Source organism: Polyodon spathula, chromosome 18 (genome assembly GCF_017654505.1).
Source record: "Polyodon spathula isolate WHYD16114869_AA chromosome 18, ASM1765450v1, whole genome shotgun sequence".
NCBI lineage: Eukaryota > Metazoa > Chordata > Actinopteri > Acipenseriformes > Polyodontidae > Polyodon > Polyodon spathula.
Window position 1 is genome coordinate 29,410,246 of NC_054551.1, and position 16,097 is coordinate 29,426,342.

At 37.6% G+C, this 16,097-nt stretch overlaps 2 protein-coding genes across 2 annotated transcripts; one reads left to right on the forward strand and one right to left on the reverse strand.

Annotated features, from left to right (window-relative positions):
- Nucleotides 1–683: 683 nt before the first annotated feature.
- Nucleotides 684–10,316, reverse strand: LOC121330660 (protein FAM151A-like). The gene is made up of 8 exons (XM_041277349.1): nucleotides 9,967–10,316; nucleotides 8,787–8,933; nucleotides 6,860–7,009; nucleotides 6,524–6,686; nucleotides 5,594–5,818; nucleotides 5,152–5,291; nucleotides 4,560–4,694; nucleotides 684–2,178 (listed from the first exon to the last, which is right to left on the reverse strand). Exons 1-8 carry the CDS (start codon nucleotides 10,286–10,288, stop codon nucleotides 1,514–1,516), a joined length of 1,947 nt encoding a protein of 648 aa, XP_041133283.1. The 5' UTR covers nucleotides 10,289–10,316; the 3' UTR covers nucleotides 684–1,513.
- Nucleotides 10,317–11,984: 1,668 nt separating this feature from the next.
- Nucleotides 11,985–15,315, forward strand: fpgt (fucose-1-phosphate guanylyltransferase). The gene is made up of 4 exons (XM_041278226.1): nucleotides 11,985–12,313; nucleotides 12,787–12,954; nucleotides 13,070–13,162; nucleotides 13,692–15,315. The coding sequence occupies exons 1-4, from the start codon at nucleotides 12,229–12,231 to the stop codon at nucleotides 15,131–15,133; spliced, it is 1,788 nt and encodes a 595-aa protein (XP_041134160.1). The 5' UTR covers nucleotides 11,985–12,228; the 3' UTR covers nucleotides 15,134–15,315.
- Nucleotides 15,316–16,097: the final 782 nt, after the last annotated feature.

A 16,097-nucleotide genomic window follows, 5' to 3' on the forward strand; every position in this document is an offset into this window, starting at 1 on the left:
TTAGTGCAACTACCCAAAAAATGTATTAAGGTGCTTTGACTATGCGTTCAGGAGATGCTCTTTAGTTCTGGTTGCCTGCCACAGAGGCACAGTATTTAATGCTGAGAACAATAGAACTCTTGTTTGGGTCAATCTAGTACAACGTAATTTCTGTGTTGTAAAGCCCTTTTAAAGATAAGGTCCAAACATACCAATCTGACTTATTATAATGAGGTATCTATGATGTTGTTGTGGTAAGAATGAGGAATTTCTTCAATAACCTTGACTTTTGGTTCTCATTGATTCAAAAGTTTTGTAGCCTGACACGTTAGCAATAAGTAAAGGTTACAAGGAGATAACAATCAGATTGAAGTCCATGACCCGAGGTGCCACTAGCAAGAAGACTGGTGTCTGCAAGTCCATTTAATACATCCTGTAGTCATAGCTGTTATGTGCTTTGAACTTTCCTTGGCAGTGGGGTGTGAATGGGACCCCTAGTGAGGTTTATGTATCAAAACTGTACCAAATCCTGTAATTTCATTAAATGGCAGAGATTCCACTTGTGTAATTTAGATTATGCTGCTGACACAGGCTATCATAATGGAAGTGTTCTTTCTGGTAGACAGCAGAACCTAAACACATCATTTACATTTTACTTAAAAGATTATTATTTTTTTTTTAATAAAGAACTGGACTTCTCTTTGTATATCAGAACTGTTCTTTATTATTTTTGTGAAGTCACAGTGAATAATGCTGACTTGATAAAACATTTGAAAAAATGTTGTTTACAGGCATTATCTTTTTGTGTGAGAACTTTGGACATCTATAGAAAAATGATGTGCTACAAATCTTTTTTTTTTTTCACTGTAAATTGCAAGCCGACCCACAATTGTCACTCATTTTATAAAGCTGGTTGGTCTAGCTCCAAAAATGTCTCAATTCTTCAGTAAAGTAGAAAAACAATGGCTACAGTCCCTGCCCACCAGATTCACTCTTACTTAAAATAAGCAAGAGTTGCATATCTAATAGTCTGTTGGGCCAGAATAGAAATATCAAAATGTGCCACGAGATTTGGGCTGCATAGTAAATTCAGATGTGCCTGATTTGTAGCAGTAACAATATTCAACCAATCTGTAAGAAAACCCCCTTCAAGGAAACAGCAGTTGCAATTTTCAGCCAGTAGGTGACACTGTGTGCTATACAAATATCACATTAGAAGATAAGGTACATTTGTAATGCAATATAAAAAGGGATGTGAATCTTAGGTTTTGTAGACCTTATACAGTGTGATTTGTAAACTTAGGTAACATATTTATTTGTTTAGGTGTTTAGCTGGTTTGTAAGGCTTTGCCATTTTAATTCCAAACAGTTGTAAAATATCTATCAAAATTGTTTTGTCACTACAAAAATAAGTGTCTCCCCTTGAAACCGTATTTTTTAAAACTGCAGATTAACTAGAACATAGATTTATTTTTCAAGACTTTAATATTACATTCAATAGTAATTACTGCTTGTGTTCATAACCATTTCACTTCTAAGAAGTAAAGACATCTCTTGCGAAATTGCTACTGTAGTCCTTGTTCAGATTGTAAAAAACTTTGTCTGTGTTCCTTTCACGAACTAAGATCAGTCCCTTGTAACCAGCCATGTAGCTCCCCTGTTCCAACTGGTGTTCTACTGTCAAGGAGTGTCGAGGGGAATTCTGCTGTAGCATTTGAATTTCCAAGAATGATTTACCCAGGGCCACAGCTTGCAGCTGGTACGATACCTCTTGCCACAGTCCCTTACAAAGACTTACCATATCTTCCACTAGAGGCTTTGTATAGCCCTGGACCAGTTGCTCTTTTGGCCAGCCAGGAGCTATAGTTACATATGGAAACACCTTGTTAATTTCCTTTATAAACTGATCCCCTCCAATATACCCAGGAGTTGCAAATCTTCCATAGGAAACGTCCATGTTTATCCAAGTTGGGTTATAAAGGAGTTTCTTCTCATTTAAATGCTTCAGTAAAGTGAGTGCTGGTGTGAGTAGTTCTTGAGATTTGATCTTCAGGTATATGCCCCATGGTTTGGCGGATACAAGTATAAGATCTAAACACTCCTGCAGTGGAAAGTCCGATTCTGAGCCGTCTACCGCTGGAACCCCAGCACTGCTTTGTGCTTCTCTGATTGGTACAACAATCATCCCGCCATCTCCTTCTGCAGAACAAAAAACACCATTTATTAATCTCACGCCAATTTCTGTCTAGGTGGCCCACGATCGTGCCAGATTTGTCATTCACCAAGTAATACATTATTAATGTTAAATCTGCAGCACACTTTGTTTTCAGTAGATTTAAAAAAATAGAGTGTATATATATATATATATATATATATATATATATATATATATATATATATATATTCCCAGTTTCATAGTTAACACTCTCCCTATAAACTTGCACAACAACAAAAACATAATAGCTGTTGTTTTTTTCTTTAAGTTGCATCAGACAGATGCTTTGCAGAGTAGTCAGGATTGTTAAGTGTTGGTTGGTTGACTGAAAGGCCACTGTGCTAGGTTGCTATGGGCTTAAAAGTTGCTGTGTTCAGACTGTTGTGCAGGTTTCGCATGGAAATAGTCGCTCAGTTTCAGACTAATCCCTTGCATACATGAAAGCACAAAGAAAAGCCATTTAGTGCTATTATTTTGGCACATTCAGCAACCCTTTCTTCCAGCAAGGACCCAGATGAATAGTCCTAGAAAAAAAATTGCCATTTTTATGCCAAATAATTCCCCCCCCAGGTAAAAAGCCAACAAAATCTGACAATGGACTTGGGCTGTAGATAAAACTGACTATTACCCAATGATGAAATACCACACATTAAACTCATTAAAAAGGATGAGTTCATGGAAATAAAATTAATTTTCCTTCTGGTGTTGATAACAGCACCATATGTTTTCATAATTTCAGGACTTGGCACATGGATAGAAATACAAAATACTAACATTTTGATTTGTTTTAAATGTGTTCTACACACACACACACACACACACACACACACACATATATATATATATATATATATATATATATATATATATATACACACACACACATTACCTGTAAAAAGTTTGAGTACACTTTCTGGAAATTAGACTTTTTTTTTTTCATAATTGACAATGTTTTACGTTGTATACGTTTCTGTAAATACTTGAAAATGAAAACACATGTTACAATATACAAAATCAAAAATAAGGAGTATCAAAGCAATGTTCAAGAAAATTGAAAATTGTCTCTAAATCTTGGATTCCTCAAAATAGCCACCCTTTCCCTTAATAAAAGCCTCACAAACACATTCGGTTAACAAGTTTCAGCAGGAAATCACCCGACATGTCTTCCCAGCTCTTCTGCAGCAATTCCCAGAGATGTAGGGCACTTGTGGGTAGCTTTGCTTCGACTCTTCTGTCCAGTTCGTCCCATACAAGTTCGATGGGATTCAGGTCTGGAGACTGGGCAGGCCAGGTCATTAGATTGAGTTGTCCTTCACTTTCCTTCTTCGCAGATAGTTCTTGCACAACTTTGAGGTGTGTTTCGGGTCATTATCTTGCTGCAGAATGAAGGACTGCCCAACTAGCCGTAGATTCTGATGGAATGGCATGCCTCTGAAGTATGATATGATAGCCATGCTGGTTCAGCTTGCCATGGACTTGGTAAAGATCACCAACTCTGTCACCAGCAAAGCAACCCCAGACCATGACACTGCCTATGCGACCTATATTTATAGTAATCATGGACCCTCCCCTGTTAACAATAATTGGTGACAAAAGATTAATTAGGTAACATGCTAGTTAACTCAGAGAACATCTAACAAAGACACTTTTATACTTAGGCCAGTGTTCTAACACTGTGTTATACACATTTCAGACTTTTAACTGCTTTGGGCTTCAGACTGAAATCCCCTTGCTTTGGGTGACCATTTCATTGAAATTGACAAGACTTATATTTTCATTTAAAAATTACATTTTTGAATGCAATTGACTTATGATTATCAGCTTATATAAGTACACATATCATATGATGAAATATTAAGTGTTTATAGACATGTTTATAAAGTTAAAAGCATAGATAGTCATGAAAAGCCTGGTTTCAAGCAGGTGTACTCAAACTTTTGACTGGTACTCTGTGTGTGTGTGTCTGTAATTAATATACTATATATATATATATATATATATATATATATATATACACACACACACACACACACACACACACACACACACACACATATACAAACATACACACACATACAGAATTTCATTTGTTTCTATAAATGTGTACATGTTGACCCATGACAATGCCCCCAACTTTGGAGCTGGCAACAATATCAACACAAAGCAGCACTTATATGCAGTGAGTGAAATATGAAAGTAATCTGAGAAGTCATGATTCTGACACAAACTGGTCACCTTAGCTTTACCTGTAAACTCTCTTGATATTTGTGATTTGACTGTGAATAAACTGTCTTGTTCAAGTAGGATGAATGTTTCATTAAACCGATTACAGTAAAGACAGTTCTTACTGCAAATGTTCCTTTACCTTTAAGCAAAGTCATCAGTGTGATCCTGTTGTCAATGCTGTGCCATCGGACGTAGATCCCATCTGAGTTCCGAGGCTTAAAGTAGTCAATCAGGTTTCCTCCGGAGTAAAACCGTCTACTCCTGTTTGGCTGAACTGTGGGAATATTGTAAAATATTGTGTGAATTCATTCAGCTGCCAAAGCCAAACCAACATTTCAATGAACTTGACTCAAACCGGCTCACTCACGGCTGGGTGGATGGCCAAGTTCCACCAGTTCAAATGAGGCCGATAGGAAAAGAGATTTCTGTAGATAAAATGTAAACCGGTAATAACCCTACCGCTAACACATTTTCTTATGATTTCCCTGTTTTTGATGTTGATTTAGGTTTTCCAGACTTGTTGTTTTACTTTGGCTCAGATGAAGCCAATGTATAAGCTTGCTTCCTTTGTTACAGGCAATAGGACCCCTTGTGATCATTTTCACTAGATTCTAAGCTGCACACACATGAGGACAAGATCATATTGCCTCAAACACAGGAAGTGAATAAGCTGCACATCTTTCGTTTAAAGCCTAGATGACTGCACATTTAAAATCCTGCTTTATACTGACATGCCATTTCTTTGAAGGCTGATAAGACTGGGTCGTAGATGTCATAGTAGATCTGATCTGGCTGGCTGTTATCTCGGATGAACAGAAGGTCCTCCACAGTGATAGGGTCGTCCTTTTCCTGCCACAACATCAGGTTGTATCTAAAAATAAAAGAACCATGAAAATGAGGAATTCATATAAAGTAGGTCACATAATACTACAATGGCAGGGACCTGGCAAAGGAATAAGGGTTCTAAAAGAACAATGCATATTTTAAAACTGAAATACAGATATAAACCTGTTGCATGCAGTTCTCCTTCAAACATAAAACTGTACGTGTAGCTGGTTTCTGTATTCTACATTTGAACTGCTGTAGAACAGCTCAGCCTGCAACGAGCAACATAACGTACAAATCCAAAATAAACAATTTCTCTCTGCAAATGGCTATCTGTGTAACTGTTACCTGGGGGACTGTTCCAGCAGCCACTTCAAGTGTGGCCAAGCATTTTTACCCATAACGGCTTGGATAGGGAAGGTAACTTTCTGGGTAACATTCTTCAAGAGTTCGTACATATCTTCCACCATAGCGCGTGTGTATGTCTCGTTGGGCAGCAGGGAGACATACAGCACCTTCCAGCCAGGTGAGATTATAGCATTGGGAAACTTCTCCTGAATGAGGTTCAAGAAACTAAAAGAAAAATAATAATATTATATCTGTCATAGGCATGCATAACAATTTAAAATAAAGATTTATTAAACTGTACTCAGTTGTTGTTGGTAGTGTCTTTTTTTAGGAAACTGCATATTTATTAGAAATTCACCTGTAAATAAACTACCTATTTAATGCCTATCTTCTCAATGTCAAATATATTGGACACTGACCAGCAAGGGGTTTAACATGCATTTTAATGACATGATTTAAATGGGATGAGGAACTCTGCTCAGTCAGCGGCCCTTGAGATCTATTACAGTCCAGGTCTGTTCCAAGCAGGTCCTAAATTAGTTCATTGAACCTGCTAAAAACCCAGACTGGAATGGATCACCAGGGCCAGTTGTGCACCGCTGCTCTAGACAAACTCTAGGCATGCTAGTGAAACCAGAACCCAGAACCCCTCCGAATTCCTGCAAACACCATAAAACATTAAGAGACATCTAAAAAAGCAATTGAAACGACATTAGAAGCCACTTGTTTTCACAGCTTTTACAGTAGCCTTTAATGAACCCCTATTATTCAACAATATAATAATAAACAGGGAAACAAATGACTTGGGAGTGCGTAAGAGACCTTCAGTTAAACGACTCTGATATTTCAGTTTTGTAGCATCTCAGTGTTTGTCTCCTTTGAAAAAGCAGAAGACTGGAGTGAAGAGGTAAAGTGCCCAAGCACACTTACCTAGTAGCATTCACTACTTCTATAAACCCAGGAACATTAGGGCCATGGAGAATATCCGCATTCAACCAGACAGGTCTGTTAATGCCACTTTCCAAAGCTTTCTTTTTTAAAATATCCAGAGAGGGACCAACTGACTCGATGGTTTTAAAATCCAACTTAATACCTGTTCAATACAAGAAGGCTAAACTTTATAATTGTGCATGGAGAGACATTTCACCTTGTTCAGTGATTTGAGCTGTAATCAAGAAAGAATCCCCATCCTGTATGTGCACTATAGGTTTTAGAATTAGGAAGCAAAACAGAATATGCACATGAAGACATCAAGTCTGAGTTCACCTTTACTGGACTTGAGAACAGCATCCAGCCACTCCTGGAGAGTGTTATCGCTATAGATGTCAGGTGGGTGGGCCATGATCGGGGTGCTTGTCTGGCCATCTGTGTTGTAACCTTCAATGTTAACATCTGCCTCCAGGACCATTGCATCACCTTTTGATAAAAATAATTTAAAAAAAATAAATAAATGCTGAAGGAAACACCAATAACCTTCCATAGACTGAACATGGTAACAAATAACACCACCACCACATGTCTTATTATCACAGGCAGGCCCAATGTTCTGCCTTGAAACCACCTGAATCTTTGTTCTGCCTTCAAATGATCACTTAATTAATACCAACTAAAACACACATTCTTTATGGATCTATACAATAGCACCAAGATGCCAACTCGGTGAAAGCCTGTGTACTTTATTTCTCAATGTACCTGGGAGACAGCAATCCTTCGCTTTGTTCCACAAATGCAATGGGAATATATCAGAAGGAAATACTTAATCTTGAAAGTAGTCATTTTGATTGGAATACGGCAAGTTGTACACAGCAAACCGAAATGACAGGTAGGATAACAACTTGTGCCTAATATGAAACGCATGTTATATAATTACTTTCAGAAAAAAACTAAAAAAAAAAACCACAAAAACACTTCAGTTTTACAGGTTTTCATGTCCCAGTTTACACGTATTTACACAATAGTGTTCAATGGAACTGCGTCTGTGTTTACAACACAGATCTTGGATGCAGGCACAGTCAGCTGACAGACGCATACACTCCTCCGTTGAGTACAATGCAGCCATACTCTGTTTTGAGTGTACATATACAGTTTATACCTGTACACTGGTATATGTATGAAGTACTTAAAAAATAGATGGTGATTAAGTAGATTCAAGAAAATGCACAGAGTCCTTTTCTTCAATCAGTTGCCAGGTTTATTGAAATATGCAGGGAGTCTGGTCCCAGGTACAGGACAAGCAGAATACTCAAAATTACAATGTTTGCGTGACATTAAATACCCTTCTGTATAGATGGTCCACCTTCCCTTTCTCTGACATTAACCAATGGTCAAGGTACAACACTTTATTCTGTTAATTTAGTGTGTGTGTGTGTCTGTATGTATGTGTGTGTGTGTGTGTAGTCTAATGTGACAACCTCTGAACTCAGTGCATTCTTCACACTCCTGGAGACAAAAGGTTTTTGTTATCTCCTTGCGACCCCCTTTGATACCAGTGGGATTATCTCATTTGATCTCTCTGAAGTCTAGAGCCTGTTCCCTTCTAGTCCACAGCATTGTTATCTTATTAGCTTGCAGTCATTGTTGGGCAGTTTGTAGACGCATCGTCTCTATCAGTGGTTAGCAGTACATGCAATTTGAACCAAACAATCTGCTATCTGCAATATTAGTCTCTTTTCAGAAAAGAACACCAGTATAGCTCTGCCAGTCCACATGCGTAGCAAACCCCTAATCAATTCTCAATCCATGTTTTCCAACAACGTATATACCCATTTCTTTTGAAATGTATATTTCATTATATTTTTCCACTGTTTGTAGTCGTGCTGTATATGCACTCATTTTCACAGCCTTTTATGTTTAATTTCCCATTTAAATACGGTGTTTCCGAGATGTAAATGTTAGATATGATGTTCACGAATAAAACTTTTCAGTTGTATCCGGTAGTATAGCTTTCATTTTCATAACGAAGCAGTTCAAAAACGTATGGGTCAAAGTGACCCACGGTTCTAGGTAGTTTGAAAATCAGGTAGTTCTAGTGTTAACGTTCTGTTTTTTTTTTAATACATAACACCTCAAATCATTTACACAAACTTTAATCAAATAAAACCATAGCTTAATAAGTTCATAATCATTTTTTGTTCCATCTATAAGCTGGCCAAAAACTCAAATACACTCCACCATACAACAATTAAAAAGTTACTTTTCAAGGCTTTCTCCATCTCATTCCTGTTGTTAGCAGAGTGATACCAGGACACCAGCAACCCATCCTTCTTTTGTAGGAGGCCGAGATCCAGCAGGTAGTCCAGCATATCTCCATCAGTAGGGAATGAAAATCCTGGCTCCTGAGCTACAAGAGAACAATCAGTACACATTCCATTGGCTGAAATCTGCAGGTCAAGTTGCCACTGAAAGACAGGTTTGTCCTGGTTGATTCACCCCCACCCTCTAGAGTTCATGCAACATATTTTCATTAATTTAGTGAAAGAATATCAGTTATATATATATTGAACCGTTCTGCTATCATGTTATTTGTAAATAGCATGTCAACTCACAAGATGACTGGAACAGTTTGTTAATCAGGGAGGAAAATCTCACTCATATGCAGCAATGCTATGCAACTAAATGATAATTACTGTCCAATTAACAAAAATGATCAGCATAATAAACTCTTAGCACTGAGAAATTAACATTTTAGTATCAGCTGCCTTGCTATATATTAAAAAAAAAAAGTGTAGCTTACGTCTAAGTGTTTGAATACATGGAGATATCTGCAGTCTGTGTGTCTGTCTCTTTTTTTTTTGGTGAAGAAAGACAGGCCAATTTTTTCAACGACGGGCCAGCTAACACAATTCGAATAAGCAACGGCTCAAAGAGATCGTTTAGCGTTAGAAATAATGTACTACACCAGACGCCATTCTGCACCATGCAAGAGCATGGCTGGCATTTCTGCACATACACTTGACTATGTACATCGCATGGCCTAACACCACTGACCTGGTCAGCAGGTATTTTAGGATGCATGGAACGTGAAAGACCACCTCGTCAGAAACTGGTTCTCGCCAGTGAAAACCAAAACTAGCTAGAATTGTTTTAATTTAACTAATTTGCCACACAGTTGCTTCAGGTTAGTAATCGCATATTGTTGCTCCATATCCACTAATAACTGTACTAGCAACAATAAACAACCTTCTGTAGTATGTGATGAGCAAAACACACAATGACTTTCTGACGCCTTGTATAGTTGTTGTATGTTAAACTATAAAGATAGCCCAATAAACACTGTTATTAGTTCTGTACTACTAGAAAGTGCCGTACATTATCCTTCGCCTTTGAAACACAACAGATCCCCTTTGTTTAACAAAAAAAGTATAGGTTATTACCTGGACAAAAAGTTCTGTTCATGGAAAATATGATTGCAACCACAAGGACCAAAGCAACAAAAATACAAATTGCTGCCATCGTGAGTTCTTCCCGTAATATACAGCGCTTCTTCTTCTTTACGACCATTTTTTCAATTTTCCTGTGTTTAGACATCGTACTATTGTAATCAGTCAGGATGCCACCCTCTCTATATCTGCGACTGATTGTCTTTAAATCATTCCACCAGTTTCCTGTGTTTGTGCTGTTCGTGTCACTGGTGTTTAGGAAGTGCCCACAGCCGACCGTCAAAATGTGACAAACAGAATTATTGTGGTATGACATAAACACTGGTTGAAGCCAGCTGACGCCTGTGTTTGCTGACTCGCCAGTAACGCTGATTCGTCAAAAGCACGGCGATGCGGGTCTATTAGTTCTTGTATGAACCAGTTAAGCCTTTGCTTTACACAAATTTAGAGGCAGTAATGCAAACAGCAGTGTCCGTGTGTGAAATTTAAACACAACAACTTTTCCCAGGCGTTGCAACTTTAAAAAAAAAATCGGAAGAATACACGTTTCCACGCAGGATACAGTTCAACTTGAATTGCAAAAGTTGTTTCTCATTATGTTACGTGTCTTTTGTTGCTATACAACACGTAATTATACAAGTAAAAACGTAGCATGTTATGTTTGCCTTAGTGTGACAGTTCTAGGCAGTCCTTTAAGGCTCTTAATGGGTTTGAAAAGACTACAAAGGCAATAAATAGTCTTTGGTAGAAGCAGGTATAGTCAAAATGTCAATACAATAATCTATTTTAATAATGTCATTGCTACTACTCAGTCAGCTATTGGTTTTAGTAAACTCATTTTATGTTAGTCTATTCTGTTTGTCTGTTCAGCCATGTTACTACTGCAGTAACATGGCTGTTTTACCATACTGCTGATAGTACAATGTCTGAAACTTTCCCTCAGACTCAGTGGGGTGTCATACAATGTTAACCCAATGAGGCTCTGGCAGCTTGACAGGAACTGAATATTGTTTCCCACTGCATGCCATGAAGGTCGAGGAACTGTAGAGTCTTCATCCCATCCCAAAAGTAGCTTCCTGGAAGCTGGGTTATCCGTAAAAATCTATCTGTGTGAATCCAGTTTAACATTTATATTTACAGAGTATAAATCTTACATTTCCAGCAATACATGGTTAAATATGGGCAAATTTAATTATTTTTATTGCTTAAAAACAGCAAAAAAATCAATTTTTAAAAAATTGACTTAAAGTTGAATGTCTATAACTGTATCAAGAAGTATTTCAAAGGAAAGAAAAAAAAAAAAAGTTCGTCCATGCTTAAGTATTAATGATTTGGAGTTGGACACTAGAATGTCACTGGCCTCCAGTGGGGGAACACTTGTCATCGTCTTGAAGTTTATCCCGTCAATGAATGCTCTATAAAGCAAAGCAACAAACAAAAATACAAGATGAGCTCAGATGTGTTTCAGGACAATATTTATTTCTGTTGGAAAGCATAAATAAAAAAAAGAATAAATAAATACTTAAACAAACAAAAATCTCATACTTGCCACGCATCAAAAACACCACACTGACTTTAACAAAATAAAAATATATCTGTCGTCTCAATAGCTAGTCGGCAGACACCCCAAACGCTTTATGGGTTGGTCGGGTTATGAGCGTAAAATAAACTCATGACAAGCTAGTTAACCCCAAATGCATTTATGACTTAGTGCATTAGAAATTACCTCGAATAACTACCATGTCACACACGGTAATAAATTCATTTCTAAGGTATTGTATTATTTCTTGTACTACTTGCCTGTTGGAGTTCACAGTATTATGCCTGTAACTATGACGACAGTACAACTACGGAAAGCAGGACATTGTCGATATGTATATTTTAAATATTAGTATTTTTTTGTGAGTATATATCACTTTTTATTTATTTTTAATTTGTTTTCTTGCATAACATGTAAATAATTACATAAGTATTGTAATAAAAATAATTACCCCTTATAACGGTGTTTGTTTTGACCCGCATAAAGATGTCTTCCGTGACACACGTAATGTGAGTGCAGTTTACGTTATTAAAATCAACCACACTTTAGTGTACATTGGAAATCAAGTAACTTTAATAATCTAATGAGCTTCTTTACAGCTGTTAATGTCATATAAACTGTAGCTCGATATTTAAAAAAAAAACATATTTTACCCTCACAAAAATGGCTGCCGGTACTCTTTTCAGCAGCTTCCTGGTTTATTTTGTAATCTCGACATGATGAGTGAGCACCACATATCTCCAGACGTCCCTTTGCAAAAAGCTACCAAGGGAAAACTTGACAAGTTTGAAACAATTAGAGGTACTGGGTATTGCTTTTTCGTCAATCACGTGGAAATATACACAAGTGTAGTAATGTAGCAAGTTGTTTTAATCGCAAACCAGTATAGCTCCAGAAAGGCCCTGCAGTACACCGTTACAGTGAACTTAAAATTACTGCATAGCTTTTTTGGGGAGAACAAAACTACCATGTGGAGAAATGTAGTATGGTAAACGTCACAAATGACGTACCAGTTTATTTAACACAGTGTGGTATTAAAAATGACCGAGGGATATTATTTATTTATTTTATCATCATACTCATTTTAGATTTGTTGAGCGCTTTAAGAGAATGGCTTTTGCTGATTTTGACGCTATTATTGTATGGTACACTACCTCAGTGCAGACCGGCTGTAGGCAGCTTTAAAACATTGGGGCCATATGACTAGAGTACTTTACAACAAGCCAATACACAGCTATATAATACAGTACATTTATGTCGTTTTATTTCTGTAGGCAAGGCTGTACAGACTGGCGAATTCTGGGACATAGTTGTTATCACAGCAGCCGATAAAAAGCAGAAACTGGCCTATGAGCAACAAATAGCTGAAAAACTAAGAAGGAAGGAACTTCCACTCTGGGTTAAATATCATGTGTTTGCTGACCCCCCGGGAGTTAAAATAGGCAAGTACTGTGGTGAATGTTTATCAGATTTTCCTTCTTGCTCAGCTAAGCAATTTAAATGCAGATTAAATCAAAAAGTTTTGCAAGTCAAACACATTTTGTTTTGTTTCTAAAGGCAATGGCGGGTCCACATTGTATTCCATTCAGCACCTGCAAGAGCAGTATGATGACAAGTTAAGCACATTTAGAACCCTTCTAATCCATGCAGGTAATCTACCTCAGTTTTGGATAGTTATTATAGTACATTTAAATTCATGATAGACTTTGGCAATACTGACATTAAATATAATTATTTGTTTTTTTATTTTATTTATTGTGGCCCAGAGATACGACAGACACATTTTTATTGCATGTATTTCTTTTTTTATTGAAATACTGCAGAAACTGAGTGTGTCACACTTAAGGCCCAGGGGCTGGCAACAATCTGGTTGGCAAAATATAGAGTTATTTTTAAAATCCTATTGATTTCTAATACACACTTACTGTAAACCCAGAATATATCCTAGTTGGCAGCAACAGTGGCTTGCAAACGACGCCACTGTCATGTATACTGCTTATAAGCTGTTAAAATGTTGTCATTGATTGTACAGTGCATTCAATGGATTTCTAATATTGTGAACTTTGTGATCAGCATATGAAAACAAACCCAATATAGATATTTTGTAACTGCATTCCAGTCAAAATGTGTTTTTTGTTTACAGTTATATATTTTAATATTTTTTCCTATATTTTCATAGGGGGGTATAGTCAACGATTGCCTAGTGCAAGTGCACTGGGAAAAATCTTCACAACCCTTCCGCTTGGAGACCCTGTGTACCAAATGCTGGAGCTCAAACTGGTTATGTACATCGATTTTCCTTCACACATGGAGCCTGGAGTTCTGGTGACCTGTGCTGATGATATAGAACTTTATTGCATAAAAGAAAATGAGACCATTAGGTTTGATAGACCAGGTTTTACTGCTTTAGCCCACCCCTCTTCACTTTCCATTGGAACCACGCATGGAGTATTTGTTTTGGAACCAAAAGCAGAGTCGGAGTATGGCATGCTAGAGTACAGGTCGTGTCACAGTTTTCTGCATAAGCCGAACATTAAGACAATGTACATCAGTGGGGCAGTGTGCAAAAAGGTGAAGCATTTCCCACGTTCATTTGGTGAAGTAGGTGATAACAGTGCTGGTGAGTTTGTTTACACTGATAGCACTTATTACATTGACCATCCGACTGCAAAACGGTTGCTGGTGCTGTTTAAAGAAATCGGGCCCCTTGATTGTGAAATAGACGCATATGGTGACTTTCTCCAGGCACTGGGGCCAGGGGCTACTTCAGCATATACCAGAAACACAGCTAATGTCACTAAAGAAGATGCAAAACTAGTTGAAGTAAGAGAGAAGATATTCTTTCTCCTTAAAGGAACGCCGCTTAATGTAATTGTCCTAAACAACTCCAAATTCTACCACATTGGCACTACCCAAGAGTATCTCTTTCATTTCACAGCAGATCTGAATCTAAGGGCTGAACTCGGTCTGCTTTCTGAGGCTTTTAGCATCTGTCCCACTGATGCTGCTCTGAATGTCTCCGCTTGTGTTATTCACAGCCTTGTGGATCCAAGTTGTACTGTTGCTCCAGGCACAGTGGTTGAATACTCCATACTTGGTCCTAATGTTACTGTAAGTAGAAACAGTATCATCAGTGGCTGTTGGATATCTGGCAACACACACATCCCGTCAAACACCTTTATGCATTCATTGAGTGTGAATGTGAATGGAGGCACAAAGTTTGCGACTGTAGTATTAGGCATAGATGACAATCTGAAGAAAAGCGTTGCATCAATAGCGGATATCATCGATCTTCAGTTTTTTGGAACAAGCCTACTGACATGTGTTGACCTCTGGGGTCTGTCTGCTTCTGACCTGGTCTCATCAGTTGACAGATCCAGGATTAGTTTATGGAATGCCAGAATTTTTCCAGCGTTCCCTGATTTGCAGAGCTCGGTTACAGCATCTCTGAAAATGCTTGAAGCTTTGTACAGCAAGTCCAGCTACAAACTTCCCAAGGAAGTTCAGTTGCTTTCCTTGCAGACAATTCTTAATCACAAGGACATTGGGGAAATGCTTAAATTCAGACAACATCTTTACGAAGAAATAAGCAGGCATAGATTGAAGAACAATCCTAAGTGAGCTAAAGATGAGAATGCTGAAAAGAACTACAGATTGTTGAATGACTCGCCAGTCTGATTAATTGCAGCGAGTTACAAGTAAACATATGCTTGAACGATTTGTATGACTATATCAATAAACTGCACCAAGTTGACGGCTATGTAAATAAAACAAGGAAATCTGCCTATGAATAATTTTTCTCTTTTTTTTCTCTTGAGTGAATATAGCCAAAAACTGATGCTGTCTGCATAACACTGTCGGTCATGCCAAATGTCAGTTGTTTTACAGACACATGACAGGCTGCTTCAGTTACTGTAGTGTGTGCTTTCATTGAATATATAGCTGCCAATTCATGTAAGGTGCATAGTTTATGTATATGTGCCACTACAGATGGTTTGCAAGTGAGGCACTAGCTGAGAGAAAAGCTGTGATGATGAGATGATGACATCCAGTTGAGCAGCTGGCTGTACGTTCTTTTATTCCCTAGAGAGAGAGAGAGAGAGAGAGAGAGAGAAAGTTCTGTTCACTATCACAAGGACAACTGGCTCCTCCCCTAGATTTCACAATACCCTCATAAAACTAAATTTCCCTTTAAGCTTTATGAAAGTTTGATATGTTACTGGATACATTTTCGATATTTTTTTAAAATGGAAAAATATAATCAGTATGAAAGTGTTTTATTAAATGACAAATAAGTCAATTACAGGTACAGTAAACACCAGTAGCATTGATACAATGCTCAACATTTGTTAATAAACGATACTATCTACATTTTCAAAATAGACCACTTACAGTAAATAATGACCACGTGACAGCAAAATGTTTTATGTCAGTTTGAAATCAGCTGCCATGCCTTTAAAATAGAGGTATATGGTGACTTCCTGCTGACACTGGGACCTGGGGCTATTATAACAGAAGAAGACACAAAACAAGTACCACTCAGTGTAATTGTTGAACCAGTAAACAACTCCATATTCTGATACTG

Bases quoted from the DNA above. Each gene is read 5' to 3' on its own strand.
- LOC121330660 (XM_041277349.1), bottom strand. From the start codon at position 10,288: ATGTCATACCACAATAATTCTGTTTGTCACATTTTGACGGTCGGCTGT. The intron at 6,687-6,859 runs GTGAACTCAGAC...TGTATTGAACAG, and splicing joins TGTTCTCAAGTCCAGTAAAG to GTATTAAGTTGGATTTTAAA. The intron at 2,179-4,559 runs GTAAAGGAACAT...TTTGTTCTGCAG, and splicing joins ACTGATGACTTTGCTTAAAG to AAGGAGATGGCGGGATGATT.
- fpgt (XM_041278226.1), top strand. From the start codon at position 12,229: ATGATGAGTGAGCACCACATATCTCCAGACGTCCCTTTGCAAAAAGCT. The intron at 12,314-12,786 runs GTACTGGGTATT...TTATTTCTGTAG, and splicing joins CAAGTTTGAAACAATTAGAG to GCAAGGCTGTACAGACTGGC. The intron at 13,163-13,691 runs GTAATCTACCTC...ATATTTTCATAG, and splicing joins AACCCTTCTAATCCATGCAG to GGGGGTATAGTCAACGATTG.